Raw genomic sequence first — 9,853 nt, 5'->3', positions numbered from 1 at the left:
TAAAATTTTTTCTAAGCAGTATATAGGTCTAAAAGGTATGCATTGTTATTAACTTATGTAGAATGCGTACCACCAGATCAGAAATAGAAGGAAAGACATGCACATAGTATGTACACCCTAGAAACAGTGAACATTTAAAACTCAATTCAACACAACAAGCAGAGAGAAACGTTCCAGTAGCAAGACGAAAAAGGCCTAGCCTGGGTACCATCCCCAGTAGTATATTCGCAAACTCTATAACTGGGTCTGGACTTGCACACATATGTAGCGTCTGGAGTCTAAATATTCGTTCAGATTTTGAACGAGCGCGCTGATTGGTCCTACTCGTCTAAGCCCTTTTTTGGGTGTGTACATATTAGGTAAGGGCTGTTCGGATGTCCGAACGGCGACGTTAGCGTCCGTTCGAACGTCCGAACGCCTTATCATCAACATGTCCGACGGCGAACCGAACGCTAAAGCGCACATGGTATAGCCGTAGTCAGTCTTTCCGCAATAAATCATCAACATGGCTGACGCACAAGCCGCTCAGCTCACGGAGGTTGATGTTGACCTCGCAATCACGTCCGTTTTGGACGATTTAGACGGAATATCGTCGCTCAAAAATGAGCAAAAAGATGCATTGAATAATTTCGTTCGTGATGTTTTGGGCGTCCTACCGGTAAAAAAAAGAACGCACCGAGAAAAGGAACACTCGCGCGAAGATCTGTGTTTACAAAACAACAAACATCACTTGAATAATGCAGGTGCGTCATTGGCCGTCGCCTCTGAGGCTCAGCCAATCAAATGAAGCCCCGCTGCTCGGGCCAGCTCATTACGTGACGTCATGATCAATCGTTTTATATGTGTTCAAGTCCAGACCCAGTTATAGAGTTTGCGAATATACTACTGGGGATGGTACCCAGGCTAGCACCAACACCCTCTGGTGAAATTATACTGAACTGCAGTTACTTTGTTCTACAGCCTCGAAAGCCAGCAGGGCCCTTGGACATGTCTGCTACCAATGTCAAGGGCAACGACAACGGGCTGGGAGACCGGTTTCAACAGGATCTTCACAAACTCGCTAAGGTTAGTCAGAAAACTTTTGTTAACTAAGAAACTAGAAGCTGTTTAAGCTTCCATTACTCGCATGTGTGCTTGTAATTAATTGCCTTTGCCAAGGTTATGCTTTTGGTTGTGTATTTTTTGGGTGTGGGTGTTTGTGTACAGCATAACAGAAATTATTGGTGGATCTATATGATATTTAGTATGTGGGTCGGTGTTGGCATATTGAAGGACAAGTTCGATTTTGGGCCCACTGGTGTCTTTCTATGTTTGCTGGGTGAAAAGAAGATTATAGCATATTTATGTAAAACTAAAACTATTACTTTTATGTATTAAATTTTTCATTTGTATCACAGATTTCCATTCCTGAAAGTGATGGGAAAAAGAGACTGACTGTTACTCAAGAAAGGTGTGTATTTACCTTGTCTTTAAATTTTTATGTTACTTATCTGACAGTTTTTGTTGACTAATAATTTGTATAAACATGTTACTTCTTTTAACATTTCTGTTTTTGGTCTCTTTTCTCAGTTTCTTGAAGTCGTTACAGTCCATGACCATATCAGAGGAGAGGGTGGCCAAAGTCACACCCGAGCGTATTTTCTCCGTTGCTGTCCACCCCTCCACAACCAAGATGTTGGTATGTGCCGGAGACAAGTGGGGCAGGCTGGGATTGTGGGATGTGGTGAGTATTATGGGATACTAGATGACCAAATTTGGAATGGCACAGGAAATTAGAAATACTAGTGGTTGTCAAATTTGCATACCACTTAGGCAGTTTTACATCCAATAGTAGAGCCTTTCCAGGCGATGCTCTTTAAAACAAGAAATCTGAAGAAAGTTGCATTTGTAGGAATCCCAAGACGGCGATGACGGTGTCTACTTGTACAACCCGCACTCTCGACCAATCAACTGCCTCCAGTTCTCCCCAGTGCATCATGGGAAGCTGTACATGTGCAGTTACGACGGCACCATGAGATGTGCAGAGTTTGAAAAAGATGTTTTCTCTGAGGTGAGTCAAGGTCTTGTCTTTCAGTGTGTTGTTGATCCATTGTCTTGGGCACGGTATTGGAAGAGCTTATAGAGTTTTTCTTGTTTCATTATTGTCACTTAAAGTAAAGTAGAAAATTGAATGCAGGAAATGAGATAACCTTTCCTTGGACCTTTGGCCTAACTTCCTATCAGTTTCCCTTATGTGTCTTGCATGTGGAAACACCTATGAAAACACAAGGAAACATACAACCAAGTCAAAAACAAAACTTTGTTCCATCGAGGTAGAAAGAGACAAAAAGATTCAATCTTTCATTTTTCCCTTTAACTTTGTCTAGTACATTCTGTAGATGTTGTACTTTTTCATGGTCCTACCAGACGCAAAAATTCCCCTTACTGCTTTGTATCCAGGTGTACAGTACAGAAGAGGGGGCTGACGTGCTGGTGAAGTACTTTGACTTTCTGTCAGAGGATGGGACCACGTGCCTTCTGGGCCTGTCGGATGGAGATGTGGCAATAGTAGACACCAGGACTAAAGGGTATGTATCTACATTACACTATCAATTTACACACAATAGTTGTTTTGCATCAGTTCTGAGATACCTAGGCAACTTGGGGTGTTTGTGTAAATGGTAGCGTGTTTGGCTCAGGACCAAGAGGTCCCGGGTTTGAATCCTACCCATTTCACCGATCTTGTGCCCTTGGGAAAGGCACTTTACACGACTTTCCTCACTTCACTCGGGTGGAAATGAGTACCTAACTTCGGTTAGGGATGTCCCTCTGGTTAAATGGAGGTCCCGTGTTTGGGGAGAGCCACATCCCACACATGTTAAAGAACTCACCGCACTTATCGAAAAGAGTAGGGGTCCTTCCTGGTGTGAGTGGTTCAAACCTTACAGTCTGGTCTTACACAGCTTGTACTTACATGTACAAAACTGGTGTGTTACGCGGTGTATCGGTTATGCAAAACAAACAAACTTGTATGAGTAATGAAAGTATTATAATGAACGAACATTGAGAACAGTGTACTAAAGAGTTGTTTTTCTTTCTTTGATATTTCTGTGAACAGGTGTGAAGCAGAGCACTTGTATCCAGCACATGATCGCACCATCAAGACAGTCAGTGTACACCCCACACAGAGGCACTACTTTGTGTCCTGTTGTAATGACAGGTACGACTACTTTCTGGTAAAGCTGTGAAATGATCTGAAATAAGTTAAGGCCACACCAATTTAATTTGTTGATTCTCAGATTCGCCCTGTCCATTTTTTTTTGATTTACAAAAAAAAAGAAAATATTTTAGGTTCTGAACCAACTGCAAATTGCTCAGAGAAAGGCATATTTTGGCCACAACGGTTGAAGAAATTCCTTTTCTTCAATGTAACAGTGCAACTTCGTTTCATTAAAAGTTCAAAATCTACTGTTTTGATTATAAACCAGCCTGTTATGTTGACTTCTTGGCTCATATTGTAACATTTTCGGCCTTCATGGGGTGCCTTGCCCTGTTGTTTTTTTTTATTTCCCCCTGTTGCTTCATATTTTTTCTGGAAAAATCTGAGAAACAACAAATTAAATCGTATGGCCTAAGCTCAAATGAACTCTTAAGTTGAGCTACTCTTCTTTGGTCATGACAAGGGAGTTAGATGCTATGTACACTTTGTGTAATTTTTCTCTTTCCATATTTTCAATATAATGTTTTTCACAAAAAATTCATTTTGAAAAAAAATCATTTCTTCCAGCAATGTGTACATCTATGACTTGAGGAACATGAAGAAGAAAGGTAGCCAACAATTCGTAGCCTCGCTTTACCAGCACAGTCGGTCGGTGTCTTCAGCATACTTCTCCCCAGCCAGTGGAAGTCGTATCCTCACCACATGTTTCGACGATAGAATTAGGTACGTCATTAAAATAGAACTGTGTGTACTAGTTCAGTACCAGAAAAATTGATTAGGCCATGTTGAGTTGATTATATGGATGACATCCTCTGGGAACCCCAAAACTGATGCGAGCGTGCGAATAAAAAAAGGTTTTGCCTAAAAAAAGTTGCTTTCATGATGAAATCTACATGGTCATGAAGGTTGAACAAATGACAGAGTATGGTATGGCGAATTATCTACTCTTCAAATTCATTTCTTTGCATTTTTGTCTTTGCCCCCTTTTCATATGATTGTGGCATTCTACTACATTGTTATTGTTTTCCAATCTTTTTTTTTTTGCAACTTATGTTATATATTTGCTCATTTTGCAACTGTTTTGTACGATTTACAGTGTGTGTGGGTGGGGGGGGGGGCGGCCGAAAATTCGCCTTTTTTTAATGGAGCACTTCTATTATGACACAACATCTTTTTCCTGTTTCTTTGCGCAGGGTGTTTGAAACATCAGCGATTGGTCAGCAGACAGTCAAACCTCTCCGTGAGGTCCGCCACAACAACCAGACGGGGCGCTGGCTGACTCCGTTCCGCGCCATGTGGGTCCCCGGCAGGGACGACCTGTTTGTGTCCGGCAGCATGAAACAACCCAGACAGGTACGTGGGTAGTGTTGCATACCTAAACCCAATTTTAGGTTCAGGTCCGGATTCAAGTCCAGAGGTTTAGGTTCAGTTCCGGACTTGTAAGTTCGGACCTAAACTCATGGCATATACAAAATTGCATGTTGGCAACCTTGCAATGTTGTCTGGGTGAAACTTTGGCCATGTAACATGGAGGCTGGTACTTGACGATGCCAGATGACAATGTTTTCTTCATTTTGCAGCAAAGATTTTGCAATCTACGGAAGGTTTTAGGTGGTTTGGAAAGAAAAGGGGTATGTGAAATGGTCTTTTATGGTAATAAGTCCGGACTCGGTTCTTGACTTTTAGGTTTTTTTGGACTTGAACCTAAACATTCTTACAAGTCCGGATCCAAGTCCAGTGAACCGGTATGCATCACTATACGTGGGTGCAAAATACTGTGGAACAGTGTTCTAGCCATCCTGAATTTTTTTAAGTTGTCTCAGTTTTGTTTCAGGTGACATCATAGGAAAATTTTGAAATCTTGATCCTCTGAAATTGTATGGTAGACTAAGCTTAATTTAATGACTATCTTTTTCTTAGCATGTACCCTGTTGGGAGTAAGTGAGCAGTATAAAAGAAAACCTAAAACACTGAAAATCTGTCAACACAAAAACCCTACATACTTTCCAGAAGCCCAGAATGTTTCAGGGCTCGAAATTAAAGGTGGTCTAGTGGCCACTGACCACTAAAATTTAGGCTGGGACAACTATAAAGACACTTAGGGACATTTTGGGGACAATAGAAATTATTAATCAACATCAGAATGTGAGCCCTTCTGTTTATCAGGCACACGTACAGGCTATTGGATCCGGAAAATTCCCCCCAAATTTCCTGTCTACACTGCAATTATATGGTGCGCCTGGGAGTTAACATAAGCAAAATAAAGTTGACTTGAAGTTGAAGTCATACCCAACAAAACAGTTCATCCTTACTCCGGGACAATTGAAATTTATGTGTTTGACAGTGCTGGGACAATAGGAAGAAAAGTTAATTTTGGAGGCCTGTCTTTGATTTGTTGTTTGACCTATTCTTTCCTTCCTCCCATTCAGATTGAGCTGTACAGTGACCAGACCTCCCTCCTCCATACCTTCACCAGTCCTGACTACCTCACATCCATCTGTAGTATCAATGCCTTCCACCCAACACAGTGTGTTCTGGCAGGGGCAAACTCCAGTGGAAAGGTCCATGTGTTCTCTGCATCAAGTTTCTCACAATCCTCCAACAAGAAAAGTCCAGGGTCTCCAAGAGTTGTACTCAAGAAAATGGCTCTCTAATACTTGATGTGAATATTATTATTAGCAAGGTTCTAAGCAATTCTCTAAGACTTTAACTGGTCTCACCATCCTCGAACAAGAAAAGTCCAGGGTCTCCAAGAGTTGTACTCAAGAAAATGGCTGTCTAATACTTGGTATTATTAACAAGGTTCTAAGCAATTCTCTAAGACTTAACTGGTCTCACCATCATCGAAGAAGAAAAATCCAGGGTCTCCAAGAGTTGTACTCAAGAAAATGGCTGTCTGATACTTGGTGTTATTATTAACAAGGTTCTAAGCAATTCTCTAAGACTTAACTGGTCTCACCATCCTCGAACAAGAAAAATCCAGGGTCTCCAAGAGTTGTACTCAAGAAAATGGCTGTCTAATACTTGGTGTTATTATTAACAAGGTTCTAAGCAATTCGTCTTGCCATCCTCCAACAAGAAAAGTCCAGGGTCTCCAAGAGTTGTACTCAAGAAAATAATCTGTCTAATATGTGGTATTATTGACAAGGTCTTATAAGCAATTCTCTAAGACTTAACTGGTCATCTTTCTCACCATTAAAAACTGAAGCACTCATGAACAACTAGCTCAGTTTGGAGCAGTAGTATAAGTGTTGGAATATCATACAACAATACAGTTTGTTCTGGTTTGTTCAATTAACTTTCAGCCTGCTAAGGTAGGCCTTTGGCACCAAATTTGTCTTAGTTACAGGGTTAGCTGGTAGCAAGAAGGTTAAACAAATGCTGGTAAAACAAGTACAACAAGGCAATCTTTAAATGGCTCACATATTTGGGGCTGAAAAAGTTTCTGTTGAACTTATAAAATACTTCTCTTGCCATTCCACATATGTCCATATGTTCTTAACTTCAGAATTCCAGTTTCTAATACTAGTATAGCTTGCAACTTGATGCTTTATTCACATATGTTCCAGTTAATAGTTAACATTTAGTTGTTTCTTTGTTTGGTTACAAGTTTTGTTTCTAACAGTTAATGTACTAGTTGTTATTCATTCAGTTTGAAGGGTAAAAGCTTTTTAAAACATAATCTTGATATGTAAAATGATATGTCAAAAAATTTACCTTACTCTCAATTCTCAAATACAAATTTTATTCCATAATTGGTTTCCTAAGATGCATTTTGAAATCTGAAAATATTGGACACCATTGAATTAATCTCTATCAGTAGTTTTAAAATTGTATGATTTAACAATGATATTCTATCTACTTGAAGTTGTTCAGATGTATCTACATCATTGGCCTGTACGCAGTTTAGTTCTTAAAAGCACTATGAAAGTATTTGTCTATCTTGACTAGGAAGAGAATTGGTTGTATTTGTACAGAAAGGCTGGTATCTATGACTTCAGATTTTATCAATACTGATGAATAAACTGATCTTTTTCATAATAAGCTTGCCTCACACTATAACGGATTATTTCAGGTATTGAATATTTTTCAGTAACAGGCAAAACTGTAAGAAAAGATCATGCTACTTTGAGCCTCACAGCCTATTTTACCTTTGTTATCTAATTTGATATAGTAAGAAGTAGTGATATTAATTCTTGGGGACTAATCCTCACAAACGTAAACTCAAGCATTTTCAGGCATTCCCGTGTTTACCGGTATCTAAGCTCCCATAAGACTATAATAAAATGCCCATCTGGAATCATAATCATCACCATCTGGAATATGACGTCAAAAATCTCCAAACAGATGTTGAGGTGGATATTTACGTTTACCGAAGGAAAACATTGTTTTTGCACTGTTTATTCTTCCGTTCCAAACACTCACCTCTGACCTGGTCAATGACCTGAACCAGACTGTCACCATGGTAACTGGTGTTGGGTTACATGATGTTGCAGTTTTACAGCAAGAGGGATTTAGACTCCTGTCAGCATATATATGAATGTGTCTGAGTAAGACTTAACAGAGCAGACCATGTGGGAAGGTAAACATTGTGCATTTGCTTTGCAAATGTTACTTGTCCAGTTGTTAATGTTTCTCGACAAATGCCGTATTTTGTCTGACCCTTACCTTCTCCCTCATGATGTTAACAAAAAGCAGTTTGAAGGTCAATTTAGCACTTCGTAAATAAACAAAGGTTAAAAGAAATCCTCCATGAACCACTTAATGCTTGGAGATTAGTTCTCTGAGCCCTCCATTTGCAAATGACGTTTAAAACGCGGTGTTTTGAATTATAACCATACTTACTGCGCTTGTAGGGCTTGACATAAAGGGTACTGGGAGATTGGGACAGAAAGCTAGATCGCCTATCACAGTATCAGTATCAGGGTCTCCATGTTAATCTCCAAGCAGATCATACGGTGGCAAGTATCCATTGACCAGAGGAGTGTCCATTAGCCCCTCGGTGGCCACAAACTCCTGGCTAATGGATACTGTCTTGCCACCGAAAGGGATCTGCTTGGAGATTAATAACTCAATGTGTACCATTGTAATCTCCAAGCAGATCCCTCTCGGTGACAAAAAGACAGTATCAAATTGGCCAGACAGTATCCATTAGCCAGAGAAGCTGCTTGGAGAGTAGTACCATTGGGTATAATGGGAAGAAGTGATAAACTTTTATTGCCGCGCATCCAATGCACAAACAGTTTTGATGGAATATTTTGCTTTTATTGCAAGTACAATTGTTATTAGGGGAATCATAAAATGGCCACCAAATACTCGGTCAAGTGATGTTCATGGTGTTAATCCACAAGAGACCCTATCGAGAAGAAAGTGCCTGACCTGAAGTACTCATGATTAAAAACATGATACACGTCTGACATTCCCTCCAATGCTGAAACGTACTGCTATCCAAGCAGAAGTTGGTGGGGAAGATCGTTACCTTTGCCACCAACAAAGGGTCACAGAGGGGTTTTCCCTTCCCTGTAGCCATTCCCACGAAAACATCTTTGACCTCTAAGCCGTCCGTTAGTCCGTTAGACATTCAAACTGAGTTGAACCACGGTGGTTGAACGGAAATTGGTGAGTAACGGAAACTCGCCGTGCCGTATCGCCACCCGGAAGTTGTGATTTTGCTTTCCCCGGTCGTAATTCACACCTATGCGCTAAGTGAAGTCGCAAATTCTTGGTAAGTGAAGTTCGATAGGGTTACGATTAGCTGTTAGTGTTAATAGACTTTGAGACTGCGACACGCGGCAGAGGTGACATGGTGGGGTTAACGACAGAAAAAAATGGGTCATATGTAGAAGCATGGAGGTAGAAAAAATAATCAACCTCCATGGTAGAAGGTAACTATCTTTCCCACCAACCTCTGTTTAGAGAGTACTAATAGACACATTAGACGGGCTTTCATGCCAAATTCTCTTTGTATCAGATGGAATTTCACGAAAAGCTGTCTTTACATAGATCTAGAGGTGTTCCTAAAACATGCCTCTAAGGCGCGATTGGGACTTTCAAAAGGAAAGACGGAAGTTGGTCGGTGATGTTGCGTATGCGTAGCCTGTGTCAGCCGATTATAAATTTTGACAAATCAAAGTCATATTCTTCGTGGATACAATCAAAGGAGTGAACTGGGGATAGAATGAGGATAGAGTCCGAGCCAGCAGTTGGCAAGCTTTGATATCAAGGACGACCAAACCCACCTGCCGACCTCTGTTGGGGAGTGGGCGGACACAAAGTCGGGATAAGGCCCTTAAAGTGCGACAGCGCGCGTGAATTTACATTCCGGATTGCATACAAATCATCCACATGGTACGATTTAGTAGAATCAGAGGATTACCAGTTTTAAAGGCTTGTCTACTTTGTACCCTACCGCTTTCCATGTCCTTGCTCCCTCTTCGTGTCAGATAAGGTGAACTAAAAAAATATTATCCGGAGCAAAATGCGGCTGCTTTTGCTTTCAATAAGTGTATGCCTTAGCCTTAACACATTACTTTAACATAATTGCCTGAAACGTTTGACTATGCATACACAATTTGGACTGACTTTCCTTGTACTATACAGGTACACTTTCACTCTGACGATGTCGACGCCCTTGCAAAGTCTTGTTAAGCGCAG

At 40.6% G+C, this 9,853-nt stretch overlaps 1 protein-coding gene across 2 annotated transcripts in view; it reads left to right on the top strand.

The window, feature by feature from the left end:
• The window catches only part of LOC109468967 (WD repeat-containing protein 76-like), a 14,478-nt gene extending 7,233 nt beyond the window's left edge, over positions 1 to 7,245 (top strand). Inside the window, exons 8-16 of one of the 2 annotated variants that reach the window (XM_019767343.1) lie at positions 961 to 1,065; positions 1,398 to 1,450; positions 1,570 to 1,723; positions 1,892 to 2,050; positions 2,440 to 2,567; positions 3,098 to 3,199; positions 3,767 to 3,922; positions 4,393 to 4,552; positions 5,629 to 7,245. In XM_019767343.1, the coding sequence (XP_019622902.1) occupies positions 961 to 1,065; positions 1,398 to 1,450; positions 1,570 to 1,723; positions 1,892 to 2,050; positions 2,440 to 2,567; positions 3,098 to 3,199; positions 3,767 to 3,922; positions 4,393 to 4,552; positions 5,629 to 5,853 (1,242 nt within the window). In that variant the 3' untranslated portion in view covers positions 5,854 to 7,245. The remainder of the gene's footprint in view (positions 1 to 960; positions 1,066 to 1,397; positions 1,451 to 1,569; positions 1,724 to 1,891; positions 2,051 to 2,439; positions 2,568 to 3,097; positions 3,200 to 3,766; positions 3,923 to 4,392; positions 4,553 to 5,628) is intronic. The other variant, XM_019767344.1, reaches the window with a different exon arrangement.
• The last annotated feature ends 2,608 nt before the right edge of the window (positions 7,246 to 9,853 follow it).

The sequence above is a fragment of the Branchiostoma belcheri genome, unplaced genomic scaffold (assembly GCF_001625305.1).
Source record: "Branchiostoma belcheri isolate BF01 breed outbred unplaced genomic scaffold, Haploidv18h27 scaffold2, whole genome shotgun sequence".
Classification (NCBI taxonomy): Eukaryota; Metazoa; Chordata; class Leptocardii; order Amphioxiformes; family Branchiostomatidae; genus Branchiostoma; species Branchiostoma belcheri.
This window is presented reverse-complemented; position numbering and strand designations above follow the sequence as displayed.